The sequence below is a fragment of the Prenolepis imparis genome, unplaced genomic scaffold (genome assembly GCF_030444845.1).
Source record: "Prenolepis imparis isolate NDT839.2.m4 unplaced genomic scaffold, iyPreImpa1.0 SCAF_1, whole genome shotgun sequence".
Taxonomy (NCBI): domain Eukaryota; kingdom Metazoa; phylum Arthropoda; class Insecta; order Hymenoptera; family Formicidae; genus Prenolepis; species Prenolepis imparis.
The window spans coordinates 4,818,965-4,833,416 of record NW_028141159.1 but is presented as its reverse complement, the minus strand read 5'-3'; the positions used below and the strand labels follow the sequence as shown (position 1 = coordinate 4,833,416).

Genomic DNA, 14,452 nt, shown 5'->3' with positions numbered 1-14,452 from the left:
GAGAGTGCCACGCTCTGCGTATGTGTGATGCGATCGTAATGAACGTAATTTATAATAGTGATTCTCGTATCCTGTCGCTTTAGATAATAACGAGTTACGTATCTTTCTTTTTCTCTTTAAAATATTCAGTGAAAGGGATTTCATCTTTGGAAGAGTAAAAAAAGATCATCTATCTAAAGAACTTTCCAGAGAATTTCCAAACAACTACTTTTATAAAATTTGACAGCTACGTGCGGGACGCCTCTTTTTTTAAAGCTGTATCTCGCGCAAGTGTAATTATAGATAGGTGGGAAGAAATGAAAGGCCGAAGACGAGATGTAAGGAGGCTGATATGTTCGCGGTGCAAAATTGCAAATGGATCGACGGGGCATGGCGAACCAGTAAGGACCAGTGCGGCAATTTGTATGTGGGCCACGAGAAAGTCACAGCACGTGCACTTTTTCTCCCTACATTCGTCTCTTTTACACTTTCGCGGACGAACGATCGGGGTGTGTGTTCTTTTTCCCGATTTTATCCACTATATAGATCTTTCTGTTAAAAAAAGAAATTCGCTCTTAGAACCGAAGAGAATAATAAGCAGAATGACGAAGAATCTCAGGAATTTTTACAGCGAAATTCTTGAAACGCATCTTGACATCTGTAAAATAAATTCATCCGTTGTAGTCGCGAAGAAGACCACGTAAATCATTCGTTGAACATCGGACATCGTAAATCAGACAGTTACGACATTTCGCTCGGCGCCGAGATGTGCGACTTGGCATGACGTCGATAGTTCGCAGCTGTTTCGATTAAGCTTCTGCGGCATCAGGAAGCATCAGTGAACGCCGTCGATGAACGCGGTGACTTTCCACTCGGATTACAAAATGTAAGATGCGTGAAAGAAATATAGCGGTCTCTCACTTCGAGAGACGAGGATAGCTTCAACCTGTATCGCCAACATCTAATTTGTATTTCCTCTCTGCCATGCGGCGTGATCACGAGTTTGCCTCACGTAGAGAGGTATTTAGAGATCTCAAATTGACTTATTTATGTCCAATAATGTCTTAGCCTCGAGATGCATCGTCCCTCGAGATGCTCATCTCGGTTTTGTTTGTAATAAACAAGTTTGAAGGAAGTGATCTTTGAGATACTTTGTATACGCCGCTATCTCATTTAAATTTCAAGATACTAAGATAAAAACGATCTCACCCAGATGACTGTTAATTTCGATTTTTTCTGATCAGTAATAATAGGTCGCTTAGAATTTGCATTTTGCCGCGAAAGTATTTATATAATTATCGACAGATTATATCATCACACTATCATTATCGTAGATGAGAAATTTATAGCGCTAATATATAAACAAATATCTAAAAAAAAATCTATAAATTCTTAGAATTTAAAAACCACAGAAAAAATGTATTTTTTTCTTATTATAATTCTCTATAAATAAACACTTTCAATTGATAATTATATATAGCTTCTCTCTAATCGATTTATTTAAAACTACTGAATTCTATTGAATTCTAACGCGTTTCTTCATTTATCAAATGCAGAAAGACCGTCTTCCAACAGACGGCGGGAAACAGGTGGTGTCGGTCGAAGACACTTTACATTCTCCGTTTCTTTAGGACGGACGGGGCGGATTTCGTGAGGCGGTGAAACGCGACAAGGCCAAGGTAAAGGTAAAAGGTAAAAAGGAGCGGCACGGGGAATGCGGGACTGTGGAAGAGAAAATCATGCGCGGCGAGCCGCGCAAAAGTCAACGAACCGAAATCGGCGTGTACGCGATAACGCGCGATAATCCACGGACGATTTCCTCGGTAAATTTCAATAAGTATGGTCCACGCTACGTTCTCTTAATCGCGAACATATATTTTAGACCAACGTGTACGTTAGATACTTTTTCTCCAAGTTCTCAAGGCGGTAAATCCGCTTCAATGATTATAGATTTGCGCTCTGATAAGCGCGTTTATAGTATATAAACTTTACACTTATTTATATATATATTTATTATGTATATTTTTATATTTTAACGCGTGTGATAGATAATCGAGGAAATGACTTTCCTCGCAATGTAGAAATTAATATTTCTCAATTTTCTTTTTTATAATTAATCAAACAGGTCTTCAATTTGAATTTCCTTTGAAACGACTTATATCCGATTTATTTCGTTTTTATTATCGTTAAAAATCTGAAGATTTTAGAAGAAAAATAATTGTATTTATGCAACGTGTGCATAAATATAGAGTCTCGTTATACCACATATGGTTTATCAGAGGCAGAGGCAAACGTCCGCCGCATAACTTATACAACGAGAGTCTTCGTCGTCCACGAATAAACGGAGTTAACGGTTGATTGCCTCTCATACAAGATGCGCAAGACAGAATCAGTTTTTAAATCTCGAGCTTTGCGCCTGCCTCGCGTCATACCATGTATTTCACCTGCTTCAAATAATATTGCAAATCATTGTTGTGACACGCGCTCCCATATTGAATAGTCATTCGCGCACTATAATGGTACTGTAATATGAAATATGCGAGACGTATCGCGTGAAAAATTATTACAACATTGCGAAGGAGAATGATGATGATGATGACTCGTTAAATTCTCTCTCTCTCTCAGAAACCGATTCTAAATTCGTCCGAGATGTGTTTTACTTACAATTAGTAAAACGTTCTTGCACATTTCTCCTTGGAAGATACGCTACTTCCATGGCGATAGCTTTTTCTCCGGTGTATTTCATGAATAACGCATATATGTACGACGAAGAGTGGGACGACGCAGATCTCGCAGAATCAGAAAGTTGTGCGTTTCGTCGAAATAACGAATTTGGGTGAAACGCAGCCGTCACGAACGGAAAAAAGGAAATCTCGACCAATTTTCACGAATGGGAAGTGATGCATTCGCGATGCGCAAGTGGATCGTCATGTGTGCCAACTGGATTTGTCGTATATATATATATATATATATATCGCTTGAATCCTATATACACACGTAGAATTTGCCAAAGATGCGTGTCCTCCCGCACTGCAAGCTATGCAAGGTGAAACCGGCGAAGCTGGTTTTGCGTGTCAAGTACAGTTGGTGAAATGCATGAATACGCATGGATCGCGCGTACCGTTCGTGGCCCTTCTCTATAAAAAATATATACGAATATAACAGGTGCGGTAAGAGGCTGTCGCCTATTGACAAGCCGCCCACACCCAGTCTCGTAAGCTTTCACGCATCAGGAGGAGAAATTAACAGCGGTGAAAGAAGCGATAGTTTTCTTCTTCCTTTCTTTTTTTTCCTCGAAAGTAACTCGACGAGATTTCGAAGAAAATTTCGAGACGTTGAATTTATATATAGTTTTATATAACGCGCGTGTTTTTCTTTAACATAAAAAAAAAAAAATCGTTAACCGGAGAACTACTTTTGATTTTGTCCCCGATACATATTCATGATCGAGATACGGAGAAATCGTATCAGTTACGGTGGAAATGTGCACGTATGTATATGGGCGCTTGTGAGTTGGTATTCCGAACCGTGTGGTATCTGTACACGAGAGAATATACGATCTGACGCGCGTCGTCGATCTTTCGAAAGCGTCTCAGAATATTTCCGCAGGCGAAACTACCGAAAGACTAATACGCATGCGACCTCGCTGACCCTCACCTAGCAAGTTTGCTCCTTTCTTTCTATTTTTCATCTATAAATATAAATCCTTTCTCAGAATCACGTCTAGAACCTGACGCGAGATATTCTTACATCTCCTTATCGATTACTTTCCTAAATCTTTTCAAATTGCCCTGACTCGATTATAATGAAAGGATCAATACAGAAAGCAATCCGTTGGAATAAATTTTGAAAGCAATTTTTCGGATAAAATAAAATGTGATATACATATTCTTATGTGTGAAGATCTACACAAGGTTCGTCTAGTCACGCTCTAAGAAACGGATGTCGTTCCTCCGAGCAGCGACCCTCGATCGTCTTCGTGACGAGGACAATTATCGAGTCGCGGAAGTGTTGGACGCGATGATTTGCACAACGCCCGTTCAAGTACGGTCGTCATTTTCCCTTCTGAATTCGTTGAACGATTTCTTGGCAAGCGAAAGTGCATTGACACATCTCGGCCTGTGAGACGAGAGCGCTTTTCTGCGAGCGTCGCGTCGTAAAGCGTCGTCGCGATAAAAAAAATATATATATGCCGTTAAGTGGTTATTCGCAGTTAACGTGTCGGAAAGATTTATAAGCTCCTTCGAGCAGTAAAATTCTATTAGAAAGCGAATATTATATATATATATATATATATATATATATATATATATTATATATAGGTATATCGTGGTCGGGGAAGAAATCGCGCGCATACAGAATATCACGATTTCGTGAATAATAAAATAATAAGATTATGAAACAACTGGTACATCAGCACTTTCCAACATAATCTCTTCGTGTGTTATGTGTGTATCTCTTAATATATGTTATTTCTCGTTACAGTCCTTTGACATAAATATCAATTATTTAAACCTCTAGCCGAACTTCATTTTATCTCTTAAATTTTATTATAGCTAATCCTATATAATCACACATCCTGTCAGATTTATATACGCCTTTTCTCTGACATTTGATGCAAAGCGGCATCACATTGACAAATATTTCAATGTCGTAACAAACTTTCTCGCAATAAATATTATTTGTTGCGGCTTTTATGATTGATGACATTTTCTCTGTTTCTAATAGTTTGTCTACTTTCTAAGTTGCACTGTAAGTTCAACAAAATTATGCGCACTTTCGAGAAAATATTGACTCACCTGGCTTTGGCCGACTCGATAGGATGCGGGGTCGACGTCGACCGTGAGCAGCATGTCTTCGACGGCTCGACGTTCATCGGTTACGGGACTTCCAGGACGAACGTTCACGTCGCTCGAAAGTAGTCCGAATCGACGTCTGAATTCACCCAGGGCCATATGCTTCGGGAATCCAACTTTGTGTAGACGAATAGCGTCTATTATCTGGCTTCCGCGAATCTGTTTACAAGTAAAAATATCGTATAAAAAATATTCGATATTAGTTTTTGTATTAAAAAGAAAATTAAATGTTAGCAAGCTAAGGTTTCATAAAAAATTATATCTCTACTGCTTATAGGAAGTTTTCCTATAATAATATGAGAAACTGATATATCTTTCATTAATTAATTAAACTTGGCTTCTATTCATTATAAACATTTATTTTTGAAATAGTAAAATGTTTTTACCTGCGATCGCAGAAGAGGCACATTAATGACGCTGTCCTCGCTCTGATTCGATTTCACGGAGAGGAGGCTTTTATTGTCGGTGCAACCTGCATTGTGTTGAGGTAGAATACAGTGTACAAACTTGACGCGAGTTCTCCGTAGCGTTTCCACTAAGCCATCCTGGAAACAATTCACAGTTGTGCTTTACTCCGCTTTATAATGTCCGAGGCATACGTCAGCGAGATAAACAAAGAATCGCAGTATTGTCCTTACTAGATAACGAGCGCAAAAAAGAAAACACGAGAACAACACAAGGTAGCAGCAAATCATCTTAACACAACATATTTCTCCGAACATTTCTAACATGCCAAACATCTCGCAGAGCTAAGGAGAAATGATCAACGTGCGTGAAAATGTCCACTAGCTATAATGTAACATTTACGCGATTAAAATGTACGGCCTTGCGATAATGGAACTTGTGATAATAGTCTGATCTTTGACACCGAGAGAGACTAATGAGAGATTAATGATGTATAAATGACCGACGAAAGTAATTTTACCATAGATGCCGCGATATTCCAAGACGCGAAGAGAATATTTGCTAATAAATAAAGTAAAAATTCAAGATATTAATCATTCAAATTGTTTTCTCAGATGGAGAAAAGAAAGTGGGGAATTAAATACTCACTACTGTGAATTTCACTTGCAGGCAAACGTTCTTCCTTTTCACTGCAGTGAACGTTCTTCGTATGCTCGAGGCTCGCCTCAAGGATTGCGAGCCTTCGAGCCCCGGCATAGAACTGCATAAAGCACCGGAGACACCGGCACCCCGGGCACTTACGAACAGTTTGCTTACGTGTTCTCTATAAATTTTTATAACATATAAAAATATATATTTGTAAATATTATAAATATCATATAATATATTATATATAATATTATAATATAAATTTTATATATATATAATATATATAATATAAAAAATTATATAGATATATATAATTTGCAAAAATGAAAGCGTTTGCATTAAATAGATATGCGATATATTACCGTGTACTTTCTTGAAGTATCGTGATGGCACTCTTGGCGACAGGATTCTCGCGCGTGGCCTTAAGCCAACCGGTGGCAGTATAAAGCACGGGATTCGTTCCCAACAAGTGTTGCAACACGAATTGATTGTTGCCCGGTGCTTTTCGCAAAAGCGTTTGGTGATCTACAACAGAAATTATTTTCACGTAAAATAAAAAATTAAATAAAATATTCGCAATTGGCACGAACGTAGATGTGTCGATGTCGGGAAATTAATTTTACCTCGGTCTCCGTAATGAGAGAATAAACGATCCAGGAAAGTCTCGTCGCTACCTCCGGGACACACGGTCTCCTCGTCCAATAGCCAGAGTAATCCTTTCCGTTCCATCTGCCTGCTACCGCTAAGATCGCTTTGACTAGTTCGCAACATCGTCGCGCTTTGCGAGCTTCCGCGAGAGCGATCCAAGAGAGAAACTAAACCTTGAGGCGATCCGATGCCGTCCTCGTCGTAATCATCCTCATAATCTACATCAATGCCCTCCTGAACGTATCTGATAAAATTTTATAAATTAATCTTTATATTATGCTATTTGTAATAAATGATATAGGGAGATTGTCGAAAAAATTTTAATAATGCTATACATATAAATAAAATATTTTTATTTTACAAAACGTCTATGGAGGAATTGAGAATAGAAATTTGAAAGTTCTTTGCACATTCTTAACACATTTCACTTACCTATCCTTCGGAGCTATCAACGTAGTATGGTGAAACAATAACTGCAGACGCTCCTGTAGATAATTGTGACAAAGATCCTCGAAAGTTGCACCGGTTTGTCGGCCGCACGAGGCAGGATTTTGAAAACCTGGCGAATCACACAGCAGTACAGATGAAACTGTATGTACAGCGGATGATATGGATCTAAAAGAATGACAAGTACATAGTATATAAATACTATCAAGAAAATGAATAGCTTTATGAAACTGAATCTTATAATTTTCATCGTTAATCATCTGTCAAGCTTCTTGAGAAAATATCTCAAGTATTATCAAGCTATAATTGCCTTTTTAAAAAATTTTTTAAAAATAAGTCGAGTCGATCGACAAGATGAAACTTATGAAGATAAAAACACTCCACGATGTTAAGAAAAAAGTCACTTAGCGAGCATAATTTAGTCCGCCAATTTATTTACTTGTTAATGAGAGCCGCGACGCAGTGGAAGACTTCGGAGTAGAGTCCGACCAGAAGTCCCTCCAGCGCATCGAGCCCGGTGACATCCTTGCCCTGCTCGGTCGGACTAGGTGTTCTCAGAGCCGGTCTCGGAGTGCTCGGTGTTCCGGCACCACCTCCGTTGGACGAGAAGACCACTCGGCTCAGCTCCTCTACCGAGGTACCCAACAGATTGGCGGCCTTCTCCGCGCATTCAACTCTGGCGAATTGCCACCTGCTCTGCGAACTAGTACCGGCCTTCACGGCGCCGGCGCAGCTCAAGTGATAAATGCCGGCCAGCACCAGCCAAATGACCTTCTCGTCAGCCTCGGAGATGCCGAGTATCCTGAGGGCGACGACGATGCGATTAAACTCGACCATAGCCCGCTGCTTGTCCTCGTGCTTCTGCAGCGGCGTGACGAAGGGATTGTTCTCGGCGACTAGATTCGTAAGATGTAATTCTTTCCTCAGTGCACCCTCCGCGCCCGCTAGCAGACGATAAACGGCGTGGAAGGTCGGATCTCCGTTGGCTCGCCGGCCTATCCTCGACTTCTCCAGCAGCAGCACCTTGCGAGAAAAGAGAAAAATTCATCGCACGAAGCACGAGAGGCAGAATGATAAAAGGAAAAAGAAAAGTGTTTTCCTCACTTGCAGAGAGGCCGAGGCGATCTGACCCGACTGATCGAAGTCGAGGCTGAAGAGCTGCGTGAACCGCGTCGCGTTCGAATTCATATGTGTTCTACTATTTCCGAAGGCCTCGAGGACCGTGAAGAGCGCGTTCAGCTTCTCGATCGTCAAGATCTGTAAAAAGGAAACGACGCTCGTTCAGAGACGTTTCGTATGTATAACGTCCCGTGCGTTCTCGACCCTTCGACTTGCCTTGTTAACCGTGCCGGCAGCCAATACGAGGTAATGAAGAGCGTGTTTGAAGTTCGTGGTTTTCCCCGCTCCGCTACGTCCGAGAAAAACCAAAGAATGATCCCTTCGTGTCGCCAGCATTCCTCGATAAGCCGACTGCGCTATCGCATAGATATGTGGTGGCATATCCTCGCTTTTGCAACCTCGGAACATGTGCGCAACCTAAGAAGAGAGATATAATTTTTATCTTTTTTTTTTTTAGATATACAAATTTAATATTGATACGCGAAATTCATCGAAAAATGAATAGATTTGAAATTTAACGATTTTACAAGTCCGTAAGCACATAAATGATATATAGAATTGTGATAATAACAATTTTTTTATAATTTAATTTACTGTAAACTAAATTGTCACATTGAAAAAATTTAAGTAGTGTAACATTTAAGTAAACTTTCGTAAGAGCAGCCTTACCTTTTCAGAATAAATAGCCAATGGTGCAACCGGATTGATAACGATCATGCTGTCCCCCGCATATGTGTGTATTAAATTACTGGCGTAACGTTGCCTCAACGTATGGAGAACGGACGATTCATTCAAGAACCGTAACTGGGAAAGCTCCTCGGCTTTATCAAACTGGGGTGGATTAGCCTAAAGAGAGACAATGCAAACGATAATGAAATGAAATACGAACAATTGCTCGATTTAATTGATTAATAAGTATATATTATGAATGAATATGCAGATGAAAACTGATTGCAAAAAGTAATCGATGGCACTATACCTTCTCTATATCTTCCTCGTCCACGAGCAACTCCTCTCCAGAAGTAGTCAATCGAATCCTCAACTTTCCTGTGTCGGGATCGGCGGAACCGCACCTTGCGGCAGGGGTGAAACCTCCGCGATGTAATAACCAGATCTTCTCGGAAGTTAGCCATGCTTGTTCTTGCGCCAGATGCTCCTCTGATCGCGCCTGTAAAATATTTATATGAAAACGTGTAATCAGTGCACGTAAATTATTCAAATTATTAGGTATTTTCCGAAAAGAGTAAATCCTTCATTGAACTAAAATTTAACTTTGCCTTAAACAAAAAAAAGAAGAACACAGTTCACAAAAAAATTGTCTTAAATCCATTGAAACGTGTGGATTCAAGAAATAAGATACAATTGGAAGCTATCAGCTTCTCGAGAAGATATTTTTAAGCGTTTCTTATTTCGGAAAAAGATTGATCGAGCAAGTTAATTGAATCGTTTGCAGTGATCTTGCAGCATCTCTGCATTCGCAGTCACGCGAGTTTCTCGTTCTTTTTTTCTACGGCACTAAACGATCAGTCGTGTAATCATAAATTTTATCGACGACTTTTGCCACCGGCAAACTAGGCGCGACCTAGCGAGGACAGCAGACGCCTACACGATAGGTTGAATCGGCAATGCGTCCTCGAGTATCTCGCTACCGGCGACGATCAGTCGCGGTGGATCATTATGAAATGTTTTATTGCGTGGCTGCGCGTTATGACGAACGGACCTGCGTTCGTACCATTAAGCGGCCGCTCATTAACATCGAAATGGCATTCGCTCGATCCTTTCTATTTCTATCTTCCCCCGTTCATATATCCTTCCTATCCCTCTTCAAGAATGCCTATCATCTCGAGGGCATAGAGAAAGAGCTGCACCGATTTGCCTGTATCAGACAAGGTACGACGTACTGACGATTTTTACAGAGAATTATATATAATCATGCCATATTATTGATAATTTACAATTGTAGAGGTATTAAAGTTATATAACCGTCTTGTACGATTTATTAGCTTGTACTATTAAATCTGTACGCGCCGAAAGTTAAACGTATTCCGCGACTCTATTCTCATAAAACAACGCGTGAATCACCCCGTGCAGTCGATGCAGCTGCGAATTCTCGCGTATCGATTTCCGCATCGAGCAACCGCGGCGCGGTGACTCCGTACCCGGTTCCACCGGGTAAGGACGACAGACACACACAGTGAGTTTCCTGGTACATAAATTATCACGCATCAGGTCTCAGTGCTCATTGGTAGCGCACAACGCGCCATTGTTTTACGGTAAACGCCGCTCCTACAAAAGGCCTAAATGAGGGGATTGTTCGAATATTACGAGTTTGCCCTTTAAACTTGCCGTTTTACGCCCTCTCACGCGATGACAATTTGTCAGAAATTTCCTGGATTCGCTGGAGGTGCATATTATGCTTAACAGACGAAGACGGGGAAATTATATACATGACATCTCTATCTGTTTTATCGAGATTGATGAAACGGCGAAAGAAAAACGTCTCTCGCATTCTGTACTATTTTGAAACTACGTATGTGTATATTTTTAAAAATTATCAGATTTTTAAAAATCATTTTTCTATTGGCAAAAACTATTTCACATTGCATTTCTTTTTCCAAAACGAAATGCTCAATTTTCTGTAAATCCTTCGCGAAACGTACCTCGTCGATTTGCGGCTTCACTCTATTTTGCAGAAGGACCTCGAGGCGCTTCATACACTCTCCTTCATCCTTCGCGCGATTACTTTTCCCACCATCTTTCGTACTCTCAATTCTGTTCGACTCTACTCTCCCTTTTCCCCGTATTTTTCGCTTTATCTTCCTGGCTAAAGCGATTTCGAACAGCTCCTCCCACTCGATAATATCCTGAATCGGTTTCGCGCATCTTTGATGACTCGGCCGGCTTCTCTTCGATACCTTCTTCGAATTATTAGTCCAGCTATTCTTGAAACCGAACATACGAAGTCCACTATCCGTGCTCGGTATTCTCTGTTCTATTTCCGCCGTGATCCTATGCCATTTGCGTTCCCTCGGTATCCTGATGACGTTACTGTCATTCCAACCCTTCTCCATTCTCTTGATTTTGTCGTCCATGCATCCTGTGCGCAACGTATCCGCCCAGTTCCCCTTCTTGACATTTCTGACAAGTAATGGCGAGCAATGATAATTCTTGCCGTGCGGTTCTTTGATCCTCTTTTTGTCGGACTTGACACTCGGTGATCGATCGAGGTCGCGATTCGTATTGATCGGTCGATTTTCGTAGCCGTTCTGCCCGATTTCAGACGAGTGCATGCTATCGCTGTCGCTGTATTCCCACGAGCTGGTGCTATTTCTGCTGTGCTTTCTGCCGGATGCGAGGCCGTTCGAGACGCAGGACTCGCGTTGCTTCGCCAAATCATCCCGCATCGAGGACCTCGGAGACTTTTGCGAGGATACGCTTCGACGGAGGTTCTGTTTGGCTATCCCGCTGGCGTGGGCCTTGCCCCTGCAGGATCTGTGAAGGAGACGATGCGCACCGAGCGACATATTGTCGGTTTCGTCCCTGCTGCGCGGCATCTTCAACATCGGTCGCTCTTCAGAGAAACGAATCTCACGCGCGCTGTCACTTTCCCAACGTAATTATCACTAATCTCAGCGGTTCCTCTCTCTCTCGCTCTCTTCTGGCCTACCGACTTTCTTAAGTTTGCTTGAGAATTCGCGTGTATGGAATTCTTCGTCGTCTGTTGAAATCGTCTCTTCATTAACGTTTCTCAGCGCAATGATGTCAGATTTCTTTGATATCGTGGTAACTATGTGACACCACTACTGTCAAATATATTACTTCAATCATAATATACGTTTCACGGTAAAAAAAAAGTGTAATACATATTTTTTAATCAATATTAACTTGTCATTTATACATTTTTTTAATTGCTTAATTTACACTCGCAATTCCTCATCACGTAGCACATTGTCAAGAGCAATACTAGCAACGCTGTGAATTGTCGTTCTTTTCTCAAACTCGAAGTGTATTGATTCATAAATACGTAATCGAGCGTTCTGCGAATTATCTGATGCGTTCCATCCGACTTCTATTTAGGAGCGTTTTAGTGAACGACTCGCATCCGCGAAGAACCGAGACGCGACTTCCGCCGCGAGTTCCTCTCATGACTCGGGACGGCGGCGACGGTCACGAGGGACAGAACGCGATCACGAGGAGCATCACGGGTCTCTCTCTAGTGTCGACTGAGGCAACGCCGGTGCTCCGAGACAGAGACAGGTCTCCTCTCTTCGGAGGAGAACGAGAGAGGCGTGTGCCCACGAGAGCCGCCCGGGAGTTCTTTCTCTCCATCACGAAACGTAATTCTCCCGCTCGCTCACCAAGTTCCTCCGTTCTCGTCTCTCTCGCCTCCGTCGTACAAGAGTCCCTTCTCCGTCCCTCCATCGGCCCGTTCGGTTACTTCAGACACGTCCTTCCTCCGCAATTTATACAGACGGCAAACAGTCGGCCAGTAGGCCGTTTCGTTTTCGCGGACGATCGCCGATCGAGGTGCGGTTAGCGAAAATTCGAAATCTGAACGACGTCTCACTCGACGTATAGATATTTGTCGCGACGTAAAAGTCTTGTTAATGCTGTTGGAAGAGTGATTCAATAAAAAAAAACTATCTTATAAGAATCGTACAGTCTACTTTAACATTCACACAATTCTAATTAGCCTATTATTCAAAATTTATTAGAATATTATTTTCGACATTCTTACATCTATATATTTAGCCAATATAAATTGAAGGTAAAGCTGATGATAAAAATGCATCTATTATCTGAAGTTAAATGCCAGCCTATTCTTAGAGATTCGACTTATGGAAATGTGATGCGAGTGCAAACAAGAGCCATTTCTAAGAAACACTCGACTCGATCATTCGCTTCGAATATATGTAGCTACCGTTTACCGTGCAAAGCTCCCGTAAACGCTTTCGTAAGCTTTGAGCGAGGAAGCGAAGGAAATGGAGCAATACAGAAGTGTTTATATATAGACTTCCTCAGAAGGGAGTTCTGTAGAGGCTTGGAGAATCTATTATTCAAACGACTCTTGCCTTATTAATGTTATATAAGACTGTAAAAATGACCGGCGCGTACACAATAAGCTCTTATATTCCTCAATTCTTAAAAGATTTATCCCTTTGATTTTTTTTTAATTCAAGTTTTACATCCGAAATCTATCAGATAAAATTACGCCATCATTACGCTTCTATTTTGTACATAATTAATAACGTCATGAAAAGGAATTAAATCTTAATCGAAGAAAACATTCACGGATTGGTCACGTGCGCCACGTTGAGAAGACAGTTCAATGCGTGCATCGCACGTGCTGAGAGAAATGCATTCGTGAAGATTCGAGGGAGCAACGAGCTGCTATTTTAAGAAACTCGTAATGCGCGAGATTGCGTCCAACCAAAGCAAGAGTTCCCCGACATCGCCACACCAAACACATCCTGTACAGAAAGACGTAATATCACAGTCGATGTTTAGCTCTTTTTAGGGTCCGAATATTGCCGCCGCAGCTATATCGGCCGCAAGAAATGTGGGCAGAAATTCCCGATGCACGATAATTCGCTTTTTGCATGAAGCACTATATGACTATAAATATATATGGAATTCGATACGGTACATTGACTGTAATAAGGCAATTGATAAACTTTCTCTACTCTTTAGCATTTTTCTTTGTATCAGATGAAGCTTGCAAAGCTACTAGGAAGGAGAAATAATACTGTTCAAGGACGCGTGACACGGCTTCAATCGGCTGTGAAGAATCGAGCCAATTAGTTTTCAAAAGGCGTTACATTCTAGATTGTAAATTATGCTAGACCGATGACGCATCGTTGTCATTGTTCGACAATGGATGCTTATTCAATGAAGAGACGAGAAACATGAATCGATCGCGATGTGGGTGGATTGCTACACGACAATTTCTTCGTTACGTTTCGTCCGCGACGCGTAGGCCGTCAGATCGATGAATTAGAAGCAGGTAAAAAAAATTTACATATAGTACAACCCTAAGGCCAGATCCCAAAAGAAAGAGCGATTTAAAAATTCATATCTTTTTTTTCTCCCTCCTTTTTTCTCTATTTCTCCTTCTCTTTATTGGAATCGTCATATAGTGTCTTAGTACGAATCATTAAATAAAAGAAAGTTAAATAAAAAAATTAAAAACACATAATAACAGTTTTACTTCTGTGTGCACATCAGCGCTAGCAATTAGGCTGAAATTAGCAACACGCGAAGTGACGTAGGCACAGCTGACATACATAAATTGTCAATGCAATATAATTACGGCACAATTACGAACTTCAATTATCGATGGTCAATACGAG

The 14,452-nt window shown here is 41.0% G+C and overlaps 1 protein-coding gene across 3 annotated transcripts in view; it reads right to left on the bottom strand.

Annotated features, from left to right (window-relative positions):
- The window catches only part of LOC145943052 (unconventional myosin-XVIIIa), a 47,075-nt gene that overhangs the window by 18,149 nt on the left and 14,474 nt on the right, over positions 1–14,452 (bottom strand). The window contains exons 1-12 of one of the 3 annotated variants that reach the window (XM_083050280.1): positions 10,763–12,326; positions 9,082–9,270; positions 8,772–8,948; positions 8,319–8,519; positions 8,088–8,240; positions 7,423–8,006; positions 6,969–7,151; positions 6,512–6,780; positions 6,251–6,413; positions 5,889–6,063; positions 5,222–5,380; positions 4,779–4,994 (exon numbers count right to left, since the gene is read on the bottom strand). In XM_083050280.1, coding sequence (XP_082906406.1) covers positions 4,779–4,994; positions 5,222–5,380; positions 5,889–6,063; positions 6,251–6,413; positions 6,512–6,780; positions 6,969–7,151; positions 7,423–8,006; positions 8,088–8,240; positions 8,319–8,519; positions 8,772–8,948; positions 9,082–9,270; positions 10,763–11,665 — 3,372 coding nt within the window. In that variant the 5' untranslated portion in view covers positions 11,666–12,326. Of the gene's footprint in view, positions 1–4,778; positions 4,995–5,221; positions 5,381–5,473; positions 5,783–5,888; positions 6,064–6,250; positions 6,414–6,511; positions 6,781–6,968; positions 7,152–7,422; positions 8,007–8,087; positions 8,241–8,318; positions 8,520–8,771; positions 8,949–9,081; positions 9,271–10,762; positions 12,327–14,452 lie in introns of those variants that run through there. The other 2 variants (XM_083050269.1, XM_083050301.1) reach the window with 2 other exon arrangements.